Source organism: Cydia pomonella, chromosome 3 (assembly GCF_033807575.1).
Source record: "Cydia pomonella isolate Wapato2018A chromosome 3, ilCydPomo1, whole genome shotgun sequence".
Classification (NCBI taxonomy): Eukaryota; Metazoa; Arthropoda; class Insecta; order Lepidoptera; family Tortricidae; genus Cydia; species Cydia pomonella.
The window spans coordinates 31,938,733-31,956,238 of NC_084705.1; the positions used below are offsets into that span (position 1 = coordinate 31,938,733).

A 17,506-nucleotide genomic window follows, 5' to 3' on the forward strand; every position below is an offset into this window, starting at 1 on the left:
AAACACAAACGCAACCTAATCTCGACTTTAACACTAATACATAAAACTCCAAATCAAAGTTCAACGTTCGAAGGAAATTTAGTTCCCCATATCTTAAATTCCATAACGATATAAATCAAAACAAAAATGCAATCTAATCTCAACTTTAACACTAACACATAGAACTCCAAATCAAAGTTCGACGTGTCACCGTCATCACGGCGATATCTTTTGTTTTTCTTCTAGAAAATTCAGCTGCATTGATCCAACCCGACCGAATGAGGGAGGTCGTTAGCCCGCGGTAATAAAGTCGTGGAACTAGCGTGGAGATTACCTCTCTATTTGGTTAGCTTATCTGGTTACCGCAGTGCTATGACAGAGATTATGAACGAAAATAGCCCAGACGTGTAACTTGTTTAAATTATTTAAAAAAATGTCGATAAATCTAAAACATGCATAAGATTATTATTTTGTGATACTTACTTGCATGTCAGTGTATTTTTTTAAAAACCTAACTTAAATAATTTTCCATGTAGGTATGGGATAAATACAAGTAGAAATGTCGCGTGCGGAGAAGTGGTCAGACGCCAGTAAAATATATATATACATATATATAGTCTTAAATTCCTGTCTATGAGTAAGTTTGCTAGAGCTCAACGAGGGTGCGGAGTAGTCCTCGGCAACGCGCATGTAACACCTCTGGAGTTGCAGGCACCCACAGGCTACGGATACTGCTTACCATCTGATCAGGCGGGCCATATGCTTGGTTGCCTCGAGTTATGGAGGTTTTGAGCTTTGAAAGGAAGGGAATGGCTCGGAAACGGTCGTTCACGGTAGGCCCTCTGAATTCAAACGGTACCTTTACTTCATTAGTTACCAATATTTTTACAGCTGATAGTACTCCGCTCCTCGAGTATATTTTAGAATGAAATATTATAGGTTTTGTGATGTCTTTTTAGAAAAAGTTGGAAAAAAAATGCTACGTAAAACACCCTATTAATGAGATAATTAAATGAAACCTCATTGAACAGATTCTAGAACCTCTTTTACCGGGCACTTAACTGGCCACTTAACGTTGATAAATCAAATGAAACGTTGATAATGACATTTGAGACAAACAGAAATTTATAGATTTTTGAGATGACAGAAGGTGTTGACATGATGATTAGTTTTAGATTATATTTTTTTTATTGGGGAAAAAATATAAATATATATATATATATATATGACACGTTTTCGAAATTTTCATTAAAAAGTTAATTGTTTTAATGTAAAGTTAAAATATCGGTAGATAATTTGTTCGCACCTTATTCACCGTCCTTTTTTTCCGTTAATTTCAAGGCTGCATTTCTGAGCTTAAATTAAGTAACTTTCTCACACCGGTATTCTAATTAACTCCATTTCGGAGATAATCAATAATTATTTTTTTTCTTATAAGGCCCTTACGAGTACGAGCGTATACACTTGACTAGAGCCTGTTTACATATTGATTAGTGTTAAGTACGAGTTCATACATTTGCTACTAAACATAAGTACTATCTCGGACGATTGATGTTCATAATGACATTGATTTGTCACAGTTTTGAATTGTTTGGTTGAATTAAATGTAATGTCCTTGTTACAACAACGCTATAATGCAACATTTAATCACTTTTAATAAATAATTTAAAATACATATATATATTAAATTAACTATACCATTTACTTTCCCACCTTTCCGTTTTCAACCTATGTCCCGGAGTTAACGGAGATCAATAAAAACACGGTGTATAGGTATATTTAGGCAGAAATGTTGTATGCCATTTCTGCGCCGTCACTCTGTGGACCGAAGACAAAGCGTCGCCGTGTCAAATTAAACAAATCCGAGTTATGACAATATTTGTGTTTACCCGCCCGCGACTCACTTAACTTTTTATGTTGGCTGTCTGAACCTACTGTCTGGGGATATAATAGGGTTTCTAGTTTTATTTTAACTTTGTATTATTTTTAAATAATTGTTCGAGATGACCGTCGTGTTCTTCCTCTGAGAGAGAAGCAACAAGTATGTCATCTAAATAACAATACACAAAATCAAAATCTCTTAAAACGGTGTTATTCATAAAACGCTGGAAAGTCTGGCAAGCGTTTCTTAGGCCGAAACTCATTCTAGGAAACTCGTACAACCCAAACGGAGTCGTAATGGCCGTCTTCTCCACGTCTTCAGGATGTACCATGATGTTATGATAAGCTCTACGAATATCTACACAAGAAAATATGGACTTACCTGCTAGTAGATAGGTGAAGTCGTGTACTCTCGCAATAGGGTAACGATCCGGTTTCGTGACCGCGTTCAGAGCTCTGTAATCGCCACACGGACGAATCTCTCCATCTTTTTTAGGAACAATATGCAAAGGACTAGACCACGGACTCTTAGATGGCCTGCAAATGCCCATCTCCACCATTGTTTGAAATTCCTTTTTTGCTTTTTCGTACCTATCAGGAGGCAGCGGTCTAGTTCTTTGGTGTATCGGAGGCCCTGTCGTCTCTATATGATGATAAATATTGTGTTTAGGTGCCTCGATAAACGACAACGGCTTTAAAAGTTCTGGGTACTTGTGCAACAAATGATATGCCTTATTATCCGTACTAATTAAATTAATTGATGAGTCAGTATGGTTTATGATCGTACCAATTACATAAATACTTGTCAAATTATCAACTAACTTTTTGCCATACAAATCCACAATGAGTCTATAATTATGCAAAAAATCTGCCCCAATAATAGGTTGTTTAACATCACATACAATAAAATTCCACTTAAAAGTACGTCTCAAATTCAAATTTAACGTTAATGTGACGTATCCATATGACTTAATCTCGGTGTTATTCGCGGCGTATAACTTGCAATTTTTAACGGATTGTAAAGAGTCTTTCGCAAATTTAAAGTTTTTTGGAATTACACTCACATTTGCGCCTGTATCGACCAAAAATTTAAAACCAGAGTTTCTATCTATTACACTAAGGCGATAATTATTTACCAAGGTGCAGGGTTCCGCCGAAAACGTCTGCACGGTGTCTAGTTTCCCGTCGGCGACTGTCCTTTCCAGCTGCATGGCTGCACGCACTTATTGGCCTTGGTCTTGTATCGGTAATGGTAGAAACACAACCAATCAGGGCTGTTAGGGGTCCTCCCAGAGCGGCTGTTGTTGCGTGAGCGACTACGTGCACGTCCCTGGCTGCGGTTCCTCCTTCGGCTCCTACCTCGTCCACTAGAGCTGGCTAATTCACTGATGCGGCTGTTAATCTTCGCTAATTCCGCCGTTATAAAATCATTCGGTGAACTTTGGCGCGATGTTGTCTGAATTGAGGCGACTTCATTCGGTTTAAACGTCTCCATGACCTTGTCGGCAATACTTGCAAGGCTTTCTAAGTTTTTTGAATCTGCTGACGCTACGACTGCCCTTACCGATGGTGGTAGATGACCTTGCCAAAAATAGATTAAAGTGTCGTCCGGAATTTTATCACGCGCAAGGTCACGCATTCTCCTCATTAGCTGAGATGGTCGTTGCTCACCCAATTCCATGTCTGACATCAATTGCTGTAACCTCTTCGCTTCTGTCTCCTCGTAAACACTAAGCAATCTGGCCTTCAGAGTATCGAATTTGTTCTCACTAGGCGGCTTCTCAAGGATATCCGCAACTTGCTGAATTGCTTGCTTTCCTAATTTTGCGATGACCATATTGTAGTTTGATTGATCACCTGCCTTTTGTTGTGCTAAAATAGCTTCCACCTGCAAAAACCATAGTCGCGGCTGGTCCTGCCAAAAATCAGGTATCTTTGCAGCTAATGATATAGCGGATAATTCAATAGTTGTTGTTTGTGGGGTTGGTGGTGTCGGAGACATTCTGCTACACCTCTTAAATTTGCTTCCGATGACCCTGGAGCCGGGGAGTTGTCTGCCCGATAGCACACGCAAACACACGCGCACTCAAGACGATTACGAATTTAACTCAACCAGATCCCCATAAAATAATTATTACTTAAGTCTGTATGCAAAATAATATTATAATTCACTGCCGTAAAAGTTCAAGGTGCACTCAATTAATGTTCATTCGGGGTCACCACTATAGGATATCTGGGAGTATATAATAAGAAATGCGGCCCCAAGTAGCATTTTACTCCATTTAAGAGTACACATTTAGTTCCCAGGTGTACTTGAAGCATTATTACAGTTCACTCGTGATGTATAAGCTGCATTATTGCGATTAATAACACCTATACCTGTCTAAGGGACTTATAGGAGGGTAGAGTTATACTTTTATACGACTGTTGGTGTTATAATAATCTAACAACTATCCTTTAGTCAGCCGTCTGACTAAGAGCATTATAGGAGGGTAGAGATACGGCAACCGCTGTTTAACAGCCTACTTGTACGATGTTGTAGAGCTAGCATTTTAATAGAACACACATGGTCATTTATAAAGCCAAAAGCTGTTATGTTTACTTGTTTGAGACTGTTATACAGCTAGTAGCTGTAGTAGGACTTGTTTGTGATCATTAAAATAACCTTTTTTTACTAGCTGTACAGAAGTGTTTAAATGGTTCGCATGTGCACTGTAGGCTGTTAAAAGGATTATATGTGTTGTCCATTAACATCAATAGCAGTTTATTTGTCCACAAGTACTACTCTAATTTGCTGTAAGCTGAAAATGAATGTGAATGTGATATTCTATTACACTTATCCCACAAGCTGTGTGTTTATATTACGTCGCGTGCAAAAATTTCTGAAAATGAATAACAAACCTTGGAAAATAAGAGCGAGAACCGGTGGAAGAAGAAAGGATCTCTAAAATTTCAGTATATTATTGAAAGAATTATACGATGATACACAATTGACCTAAACTACATCTTAAAGCTGTACATTAGTTCACATTAGAATAAATTTATAGACATTGGCTCTGTAGTGGTACAAATGTGGGACTTTATATAGGTAACAGCATTCTAACAGAACACATGTGAACCTATTATACGCTCACCGCATTAAATTGGAGTTATATCAGTTCACATAACCGTATTTCATTTCCACCATTTTGTTCTGCGTAACCTAAAATATTTACCAAATAAATCTCCAAAATTATCATGCAAATTTATCACAAAATACGCAGATAGAGCGATTGAGTTTTGGTTTCATGCTATAATTAATTACCGTAGTATAATTATAATGCCAATATAATGTCAAAAACTGAAAATTGTTGATTTCCTCTCAGCCAGTTTTAAATATTTTAAAATGAATATCGCGTTTTTACAGAGGCGCGTGAATATTTTAGCTGTAAATATGTATACATTTCACGATAAACTTGCATTCCCATAGCATTTAACATTATTAAGAATTTAAAACAGGTACTTTACCGCGTGTTATCATAAAATTTATCCAAAGGATCCGCCGGTGTTTCTGATGGCACACAAAAAACCAAACTTAATGAGGAATAAATAAAATAAAGAAATATAATGGACCCACGTGAATTTTAGGTAGCACTGGAGTACTTTTGTCGGATTTTATAACTGTGATAGCTGTGTATTTAGCCACTTGTTACTCTTTATTACACTCATGTACGTTGTATGGTTCACACTGCGTCCCATATAGTGCCATTAGTCAGCCTTAAGTCCGATGTTACTACTTAAACTGCTATTATAATGCTCTTATACTGCTAATGTACAGCCATAGTGAACTTAAGGCTGTCTAATTTGTGCCCAAACTGGTTCTATAAGAGCATTATAGCAAGCTATACAGCTCTTATACAGCTGACTTACACAGCTTGTGGAGTACATGTGAACGACTAGACATCTCATATAGAACCCCGAATGCTACTTGGGGCAGTACTTAATTAAGACGTGTATTTTTCCAATCACGACCGGGAGACAACTAAGGAGCGAGCTATGCGTCGGGCCTTCCGTAGCCGCACGGAATGCTGACAACGCATAGCAGTCCCTATATAGTATTATGAAATGTAGGTACCTACAGTCTAGGTACTCTAGGTATTAAATATCGAAACGGACAAATTGACAATAATACATTCAAGGAGGGTAGGGTAAGTGAAATTTTGGATACGAGGGTGGTAATGACAGACCCGAGTTTGCAATATTCTTACCCCCGGAGTTACACACAATGTTTTTCATCACACTTGTGAAGAAAAAACTAAATTTTAAGCTTAAATACGGTGACATATCAAACATTCGTCCGCCATTTTGTATTTTCTTGACAGGTTAGGTATCGAAGGCACAGACTTATTCGGCATTCAGCCACGATTGAAAATTATGTAAAAATATTTTAAACGGCTGTTAAATTAACGAATTAAATAATTTTAAACATAAACAAAAATATTAAATTATAAACGTCATTATTTTAAAAGTAAACTTACATGGTTCGTTACGAATTAGTGACAGAATTAAAAGAAAAAGCTATAACTCCCGAGGGAACAGTTTCAGCAAATGTTGTAGATTATTTAAGTATCAAAATTACGTTGAAATTAAGTCTATTTTCATAAAAATTGTCACTTGTTTTGAAGTAATTTCTGGAGAAAATTGATTTCGTCTAACTTTCATTTACACTACTTCAAATTTATAATAACAAAAATGTAGTTTATTAAAGTTGAAGTACAGGATATGTGTAATACAAAATTACCATTTTTAACAGTCCAAACTTTACAAAATTTACAAATAAGATCGACAAAATCACTGCTTTACGCGCGTTTACCTAAACGTCCATCAGAAAAAAAATCATTACTAATTAAGTGAGTATGTTTTAAAAAAAAATTATTTATTATAATGAAAGATAACAAGGCGTGCTAATAGAAACCTGTACCCCTAGTGTAAATATTTTCGACAGCGAAACGTGACGTACGCATTTGCGTTAAGTGTCATTTTGTATGAGATTTTTGACTTTCCAAAGCGTCCCGCTTGGCGCGCTGTTCAAAAACCCATACAAAATGAGACTTAACGCAAACGCGTACGTCACGTTTCGCTATCGACTAAGTAAATTTACACTAGGGGTACAGTACTTGTTATTTTTAATAGTTAACAAAAGGTGTACAATTTCATGCGCTAAATCTATCAATTTGTCATTTTTGCGACTAAAATCGATAACGGCCTCTTAAGCCGCTGAACCTTTTAATTTTTCATTTCATTTCATCTTATACTTGTAGGTATACTTTCAATATAATCATTTCTTATTATTCTCTCATCCATCCTTGCCACACCTCCGTACACTTTTCTTTTTTAATTTTCCTATCTCATTAATAATTTCTTGACAGTACCTTGTTTTATGTTTCGTATGAAATATTATCTAATACCATTAAAATGTTTTATACCCTAGAGATCTCAGAGGACTTAAACGAATTTATAATACGTACCTAATAAGCAGGGCCCGTACTTTTCATGGCGTTGACGCAAAAATGACGTAATTTAACATACAGGGAGTTGTTTTACAATACTACAGATAATTTACTTATTGACGGGTATCAAAATAAATACTTGTTAAGAGAATAAAAGCTTGTTACGCTCTTAAAAATCAAAAATATGTATTATTTAATAAATTAATAATCTATTATTTATTTGAGTGACAATAAGATGAAAGTCAGTTAGACGTTTCTGTACTGATTGTCAAGTATATGTATAACTTACCTAAAGAGGTTGATAAATGATTAATTATTACGAAAATACTAATTGGAATCATACTCTATGTAGCGTGACGTCATTTTTCTTTCAACGGCATGAAAAGTACGGGCCCTGCTACTAAGAATTTAAGACTAGGTAGTATTAATTAATAGAATCAGGCGTTACTTTGCGGAAATCCATGCTAATTAAAGCAAGAAATATTACTTTGCTAATCCGCGAGAAAATAACGTGTTAGTAGTGTAACTAAAGTTTTAGTTGTCGGGTGTCAGACGGTCAACATCTCCAGCATCTCCTGAGGATGCCTCGTAGAGAGGCGAAACACGTGTCGAGTTTTGTACTTTTGATGGTGGAATGTTTTAATTGCATGTAAAAATACGCAAGTAAGTATAACGTATAGCACTGATTGACTAACACGTTATTTTCTCGCGGATTAGCAAAGTAATATTGCTTGCTTTAACTAGGTAGTATTTCAAATTCTCAATACCACTGTCGCTATTTAATAATATTTATTTATATTACGTCGGTGGCAAACAAGCATACGGCCTGCCTGATGGTAAGCAGTCTCCGTAGTCTATCCTACGTACGCCTGTAGTTACATGCGCGTTGCGGTGCCTAGCACCTCGCACCCTCGTTAAGCTCTGGCAACCTTACTCACCGGCAGGAACACAATACTATGAGTAGGGTCTAGTGTTATTTGGCTGCGGTTTTCTGTAAGGTGGAAGTACTTCCCCAGTTGGGCTCTGCTCTAGAACTGGAATGACATCCGCTGTGCTGTGCCCTACCACACAAAGCGAGATGACATTCGCAATAATATTCTGCACCTCTCTTGTGGACGTAGTTTAAAGACATACCCGGGTCCATGAGAATGTCTAGAAGCCTCGTAATTGGTCGCTATTCAGAGGTATTCAGGCAATTACTGCACGTGGAGCGCAGACACGAGGGCGCCCTTAAGTGTTGTAAGGAAACTCGGCCAATTCCGTGCTTGTGGGAAGATGGCACAATGGACTATGTTTGTTTGAATAAAACACAACTATCTGTTATACTTTTTTATTTGTAACTAGCCTCCTGCAACTTTGTCGGAGTAACAATTTGATCAAATTTTTACAACTCATGTAGTCAGAAATACATAATTATTTCTAATAGTAAAGTACCAACTATCAATTTTCTATAAAATTTCTGGAAAATACACTGTATTGGCAATTTTGTGGACCATTCTAGTTATACCTACCTGTAAAATGCCGACAATGTGCTCATGCCACTCCTGGGGGCCTAGTCAAGATGACAATCGTACAATCATCGACAAATGCTACGAATAGTCACGTGGCTATTTCCATACATTATTTAAGTTTTGATTGACGTTTACTATCAATTCAATTCATTCATTTATTTTGTCAAACATAGGTTACAAGAAAGATGGTAGATACATAAATATAAGTTTCATCTGTATGTATTACCCACAATGCAGGTGTACAAAATTGTCTCTTATGTCTAACCTAACTGAAACTGACAAGGAAGGGTACCCAACTGGCCGACTCCGATTTGATTCATTTTGATATATGTTATAGAGTAGTCTAAAATAACGGACACGTATTTTTTTTTAGCTGCCCAAACTCAACCTATTGGGAGAAATTGTCCTCCAAAGTACTAAAAAGTTACTAAATCTTCTAACTCCTATAGAAAGTGATGCTCAAGCAACTTGCTAGTTAATGGCTGGTTTGAGTATATGTTTGAAAGCAGCAAAAAATAATGAACACGTGTTTTGTTATATCAGCTAAAACTCATTTTTTCCTAAAAAAATCGACATTCGAAGTTTTATAATATCTTATCGCTAAAGTTACACATAAAGACGGGTGTTTTTTTAGGAAAACTTGAGTTTAAGCATATATAAATAAAACCGGCCAAGAGCATGTCGGGCCACGCTCAGTGTAGGGTTCCGTAGTTACTCTTCCGTCACAATAAGCTAAACTGGAGCTTAAAGTATAGTAAATTGTTAACCAAGGGATGAAACGTTACCTTTCACCTGAGTTAAACAAATAGGCAAATTTGCATAATCAGTACCTAATTAAAATAAGTCTTTTTACTATGAAGGGAAAACTTTTTGCGATAACTCAAAAACAGCTAAACTGATCATGTCCGCTATAGTTTTCATTTAATGTCTTTCTTAAGCTCTACTTCCACGATTTTTTTTCATATTTTTTGGACCTATGGTTCAAAAGTTAGAGGGGGGGGACACATTTATTTTTTCTTTCGGAGCGATTATCTCCGAATATATTCACTTTATCAAAAAATGTTTCTTGAAAACCCCTATTAGTTTTGAAAGACCTTTCCAACGATACCCCACACTCTAGGGTTGAAGCGAAAAAAAAATTTCACCCCCACTTTACGTGTAGGGGAGGTACCCTAAAAAAAATTAAATTTTTAGATTTTATTGTACGACTTTGTCGGCTTTATTGATTTATATATCCATGCCAAATTTCAGCTTTCTAGCACTAACGACCACGGAGCAAAGCCTCGGACAGACAGACAGACAGACAGACAGACAGACAGACAGACAGACAGACAGACAGACAGACGGACATGGCGAAACTATAAGGGTTCCGTTTTATGCCATTTGGCTACGGAACCCTAAAAACACGTGTACATTATTTTTTCCTGTACTCAAACGTATCAAATAAGCCATTAACCTCAGATCATAGAAAGTACTAGATGGCTGACGGAGGCGTGGCGCGTGTCGCCGCGACATGGCCACATCGTGGCCATACCAGCCCGCCGTAAGACAGTAGCAAATTAGCTGTCATTGAACAATGTGCGCGTCAATTTTATTGAAATGCCGAATTATAGCGTTATTTTGTGTCGAAATAGGAGTGCATCCAAAAACTATAAGGATCATGGAGTTACATACCACATTTTTTTTCACGTATTAGTCAATAAAACCACACATTTTAACAAATAAATCCAGTGACATATGATTTTTCTGAGTCAGACCATGTTGTCATACAAACGCGTGGCAATTTGACTATGCATCCTACATTGACGCTTTGGCATGGAAAACTATTTGTAGTGTCCATAGCAACGGCGCAATGCATTAAACCGCTAACGATATTCACAGGGGCATTATTGTTTCTTGGTACGGCCGCCAACCGCTCCCTTCATTGACGCCGCGAAGTAGAGTGGTGCTCGTGCATATAATTGATCTTTGAGCGTTATCGATAAAAATGTTTGGATGTAGTGTGTATGAAAGTAATTATTTTTCAAGTAAAATTTTACAATTATTTTATATGCACCTAATGTTTAATTTCATACTTATTAATTTGGATTAAAAATCGAATAGGTAAGCCAAAAAATAAACTGATTTAATTAAGTACAATTTATTTATAACATTATAGTTTATACCTATAAGTATACAGGGTGATTCATGAGACGTGAGCTGGACTAAGCCTACACAATCAGTAAATGTTAATGAATCGTTCACCATCATATTTAAGTAAAACAATCACGCTTTTTATCTGTTATTTAACTTTTTCTTAAGGACAAATTTGATTATCTACAATCATGGACACCCTACAACACTTAATTAAGAAAGATAAAACCTCTTTAACCGTTATGACAGCACTTTGATTATGAAGAAAATAAAATGTCACACTTGAGTAAGATACGATTTTATAAAAGTAACCACACTCCGATGACACTCAATTTGTCACTTATTATGGATAAAACAAAAAGGGTGACCATAAATATCGTAAATAAAATAAAACTCTTTTTTTGAACAGTAAAAATTAAATTAACGTTAATCTCACAAATACTGGTACGAAACAGTTGCTGATAATTTACCGAATATGCAGGCTTGATCCTGCTCACGTCTCCTGAATCATCCTGTATTTTATTCAGGTTCTTAGCAACGATTCGAATAACTGCACTAGGTATAATCAAATATGTTCATAATTGCAATTTTTTTCAGTTTCCCGAAAAATTCCAGTATTAAAGAAAAGTGGATAGATGCTACAGGTAGAGGCCCCTAACTGGTTTACGAGCGAGAAAAGTGTTATTTGTTTGGATCATTTTCAAGAAAAATGTTTCCAGTTACACTTCGCCTCATTTATATAACGATAGAATATAAATATGTTTAAAATAATAGTATATTGTATACTTAGTCTATCCAAAAGTTCTATCAGAAAGATTTTTACTGATAATTATGATTACTCTTTCCTTATTATTCGTACATATGATTTAAAAGCTTATTTAATGGTGCATTATACTTACAATATAATTTACTATAACTTGCTTTCGCAGTTCTTCATAACTCTATGTAACATGCTGGAATTGCTTTCAATTGGTGACGAAATATGATATAATAAACTGAAACTATTTTTTTAATGAAGCGCTCACGTCTAACGACAATCCCAAAGTAAACAATTTAAACAAAAATTACATCAAATAATGACTAAAATTTAAACCAATTTGATTAGTTAAGCATAAACAAGCTTTCGCATCATGGTACATGTTTTTTTTTTAAATTAAAAGCTTTGTATTACATTTTATCAGTAAAAACCTTTGTAAGAGAACTTTTGGATCAACTCATATACCTTACACCTTAAAATTCTTAGCTCGTAAATAAGGTCAAAAATTTAAAGGAATATAAATTAAGTCTATGGCAATTATTACTTAAAACAAAAATGTCAAAACTCTAAGGTCATGTTCAGAACATGTAAAATATCGATAGCTCTATCGAATCGTCCTCACTCTAGTGCCGCCGCTCTAGACTTCTACACCGCGCGGTTTGGCCAATCACAGCGCGTGAGTTGGTTGTCTGGCCACGCCTTTAATGATGTGGTGGGGGACAGTTGGAGACAGCGAGACTCGTTGAAATTATGCTTCGTTATAAATCTCCTTACTTCTTATATCTATGCCATTAACTAGCAAGTTGCTTGAGCATCACTTTCTATAGGAGTTAGAAGATTTAGTAACTTTTTAGTACTTTGGAGGACAATTTCTCCCAATTTCTAGTGAGTTTGGGCAGCTAAAAAAAAATACGTGTCCGTTATTTTAGACTACTCTATAACATATATCAAAATTAATCAAATCGGAGTCGGACAGTTGGGTACCCTTCCTTGTTAGTCATTAATATTAATACTACTACAAATTTCATTTATTCAGGTTACACATTTAAATACAATGTCAAATAATAATAATAATAATAGTGTTACAAATCAAATACAAAATTTAAATACACAGTCAATAGAAAATAATACATTTGGCAATAGTCATACAATTCTAATACAAGCCTGGGCCATTAGATACGAAGTAAACTGTTTTTTGAATTCATATATGTCAAGTAGTTTAGCACGGTCTGGAATTATAATAAATATCAACGACTGTCATTTTGGCTAGGCCCCCAAGCGCCTCTACCGGGTGGGGCTTGTAACACGAGCAAATAATTAAAACATAGTTTGTACTCCTCAAACATTGACACTTCTGTTCAATTAGCCCTATTCAAACTTTAAGATACGTCAAATATTAGGTCAAGATACGATATGGATCGGATATGCCAGTGTCAAAAGTGACGTTTCTGAAAACAAAAACGTCACTTTTGTCACTCACGTATCCTATCCATATTGTATCTAGACCTAATATCTGATGGATCTCAAAGTTCGAATCGGGCCGTACAACTTTTATAAAACTTTCTCTTCGTTTTTAGACTTCATATTCTTCATACAAATTATATATTATCTTCAACGAACGAAAAAACTTTAAAGTGTACTAAAAATCGAAACATAAATTATTTTTAAAAGTCGCTCAACAGTTGGTCAGTTTGAGGAGTAGCCCACAGCAAATTTGTGTACGTGTTACAGTCCACACCCGGTATACTGCAATGCCAGCTTATCTATTTATTTGCTTACGTAATATACTTAAAAAACACATACACCAACAGTTAGCGAGTCATTAAAAAACCCAGACTAAAGGCCCTTCAGACGCGAGGCGTGTGTAAGCACCTTTACCCAAGCGAGCGTAAAAGTGTGCCCTTTCGAGTGCTCACAATTGAAGGACTCAGTAAAAGGAGGTGGAAATCATTTGCGGGTTGTATATTTTATTTCGTACAGTTTGGGAACCTTTGATGGTCGTTCTTGTCCATTTACATATATCTAAGGAGGGGCTTTACGGGCAATAAGAATGGGGACAGTACAGCGGTGTCACGCACACGAATTTGAGCTAATGACGCAGTCTACCGCAGCGGCTTACGTGAGTGAATAACTCGCGAACGCGAACCGGCGCGGCGCGGGTGAATCCATTCTTTGATACCTATGGAAGTATCCTACATGGGCGATATCGTTTACGAACGCGAATGCCGTGGGCCGCCGCGTCGCGCCGCTTCGCGTTCGCGAGTTATTCGCTCACTTAAGCCCCTGTGTAATGGCTCCTCTACACAATGGACCATCATAGTGGTCCACTAAGCTGGGCCAGCGTGTAGAGAGGGTAGTGGTGTCGGATGGCTTATGGCGCGCGGGATGGCGGTGGAATGGCCGCGGTGTCGGTTTTTCGTCCGCACATCAAAGGCAGTGGACCAGCGATGGCTGTCCGCATCTACACGTGGCCCATCCCTCAGTGCGTGCTCGAACGCGGTCGAGTGAGGACGTTCGTGCTGTGTATTATTTTGATTAAAAATGACGAGTATGTGGCCGCATCACGAAAGAATAAAGTTTTTAGAGTTATATCGGGGAGAAAGCGTAACATGGAACCCCAAACATAAAGACCAAAACTATAGAAATAAGGTAGCAGGATATTAAAAAAAACAAGTTTTTATAACAAATAGTGCACGAATTAGTTAGAGGATTAGGAAAATTACTTATACATTACGCAGACATCTGTATATACAGTACATTCACAATTTAAATAAATAAATATACCAATAATAAAAGAAATTAATATTAGATACCTACATATCTAAATATACATACATAAATTATATATATATGCACAATATATACCAACACAGCGGCACATTAAGGAAGAGACAAGTAATGATTTTTAGTAAGGTTTCAAAGCTTTGAAGAGTTTATTGCACAAATTTAAATTGACTTAGGTGACAACCTGTGTGGCCTAGTGGGTAGTGACCCTGCCTATGAAGCCGATGGTCCCGGGTTCAAATCCTGGTAAGGACATTTATTCGTGTGATGAGCATGGATATTCGTTCCGGAGTCATGGATGTCTTCTATGTATTTAAGTATTTATATGTATTTAAGTATTTTTTTTAGTTCTATGTGTTTAGAGCTCAACGAGGGGGGGTGGGGTTAGGGTCGGCAACGCGCATGTAACTCCTCTGGAGTTGCAGGTGTACATAGGCTACGGAGACTGCTTACCATCAGGCAGGCCGTATGCTTGTTTGCCACCGACGTAGTATAAAAAAAAAAAAAATGTATATAATATGTATATCGTTGTCTAAGTACCCACAACACAAGCCTTATTGCGCTTTCCGTGGGACTTAGTCAATTTGTGTAATACTGTCCCATAATAACTATAATAAGTAGTTTATTTATTTATTGCGATGGATAGATAACATCCACCATAATCTTCTACGTCATTTCTTTTTAATTACTTTATTATTGTGCAGATTAAGAAAAGGTTGGTACGTGGCGTATAAATAAATTGCTGCAGCGGCTAATGCTCCCACGTCCATTTTGGAAGACGAATAGATCGCAACTGAATGTCGCCATCATGTAGTGGCGTGTCAGCCATCGCATGGCCATCTCGCTGGGCCAGCGCTGGGCCATCGTGAAGAGGAGCCATAACGCCACAACGCGATTGGTCGCAACTAGTTGCGTTAAACTGCTAAGTTAAGATAATGGAAATCAGTAGAGACGCCTCCTGTCCACACTGTGGTAAGGAGGAGACTAGCTTACACTTACTAGCTGAATGTATTATGTATGCGGCACCGCGATATAATATATTCGGTGGAGACATTCTGGAAGAAAACTAACTAAAGGATGTCGAACTTAAAGATGTCCTTCTGTTCTACAGGAAACCAAGAAGATTTGAGGAGAATAGTGTGGGAATGCCGCCAGGATAGTAACCTGCAGCTCCAACCTCAGGGAATTGGGTTGAATGAACGCGACACGTGATCGACAGCCCACCTGTTTCCGGCCGGGCGTCCCTACACTACATCTACATCTACATCTGCGTTAGACTGCACGATCGGCTCGAATTCGAACTAGCACCAGTTTTAGTGTCCGTAAGGCCCGTCCTTAGATACATATATATTATGTCAATGTTCTTATCTATGTGATATAGTGCACGTGTTCAGTAAATGTCATAATTTCAAAGAAGTTTTGTAGTTTTAAGTTATTATAAATAAGAGTTAGAAGCATTTAAGAATTTGTATGAAAACTGTTTTTCGCTCCTAATTTTTACAATAATTAAAAAATCTAAAAAAGTCAAACGTAGGGGCATAGCTACGATTAATATACGTCAAATTATGTAAAAATATTTTCCATAATGTCAATATCCAGAAAGCAAAATGAGGACTACTTTTGTATGGAGAAACGGCCGCCCCCTTTCCTCTTAAGAGGCTGTCAATACCTAAAGCAGCACATTGTCTATTTGTATCGGAGTAAATGAGATAGCACTTTCGCATGTTACTGGGCCTGGGCAAGGCAATAATAAGAAAAATATTTAAATAAAAAAAGTGGTTTATTAGTGTAATATTTTACTCAACCACGGTTTAGATATAAATGTTTTGAAATTGTGATTTTAATTGCAGACCCATAAGTCAAAACAATAAAGACATAAAACCGTTTAATTGTGATTTTAAGACCAATCTTTACAATTATTTTCTATCGAGCCGATTTCGTTCAATCGTGTATCGAGTACAACCACGGTCTTGGAAATATAATTTATATGAACATATATTTTTCTTACTTGACTAAAACAAATAGTCTTTCTTAAAAAACTGTTTAAGTAACATCAATTTCAATTTCAAGGATATTGGGTGTTGACAGCCTCTTAATATTCTTTGTCAACGTATTTTTGGGCCATACTCTAATAATATACTTATTTATTTATTAGCCTAGAGAAATAATTTATTCAGATTACAGCCTCCATAAAATACCTGCCAGTAAATTTACCGTCCATTCCTTACCCTTTTTCGTGAACAACAAATTCCCAGAAGCTTAAAAACATAATAAATTTAAGTGTAAATAACTCAAGTTAAGAGGGGGATAAATTTGACCGATAAATGGGGCCATATCTTGTGTAAGAATATAAATATCCTTTCCAAATGCGATTTTGGTGCATTCGGAAAATACGAGTCTGAAAACTTATTCTATTGTTAACTGTGTTTTCTCTATTTTAATTATGGTTGATGCAAAAGCCCCAAACATTTTTATTACCATGGTTACCAGTTCTGACGACCGGTCTGGCCTAGTGGGTAGTGACCCTGACTATGAAGCCGATGGTTCTGGGTTCGAATCCCCATAAGGGCATTTATTTGTGTGATGAGCATAGATATTTGTTCCTGAGTCATGGGCATTTTCTATGTATTGCCAAAGGAAAAGAAAAACTATGTCGGAATGACGGATGGGACGAAAACGCCCATGACTAATTCCATACATTACTTAAGTATCGATTTACATTTTCTATCAACGATTATCAACTTGGCTAGGCTCCTGAGAGTGCAGACAATGTATAGTTCGTGCTATCCACGATGACGCGCAGGTTTGCCAAATCTAATCTTTAATGACATGAATTGATAGCTTGAATTGAACTTTGTCAAATGACAAAGATGACTCTTGAAACTTGTTTTAGGGACACTGGAGCTTATGTACTACGTAGAGTTGCAGTTAGGCGCCGAGCTTTAGCGAGGACTGTTAAAAAAATCTAGTAG

General features: G+C 36.7%; 2 protein-coding genes across 7 annotated transcripts in view; both read right to left on the reverse strand.

The window, feature by feature from the left end:
* Positions 1–17,506, reverse strand: part of LOC133516567 (protein madd-4) — a 651,682-nt gene that overhangs the window by 392,961 nt on the left and 241,215 nt on the right. The window lies entirely within an intron of this gene.
* LOC133516563 (uncharacterized) lies at positions 1,999–4,112 on the reverse strand. The gene has a single exon (XM_061849555.1). It carries the CDS (start codon positions 3,860–3,862, stop codon positions 3,035–3,037), a length of 828 nt encoding a protein of 275 aa, XP_061705539.1. The 5' UTR covers positions 3,863–4,112; the 3' UTR covers positions 1,999–3,034.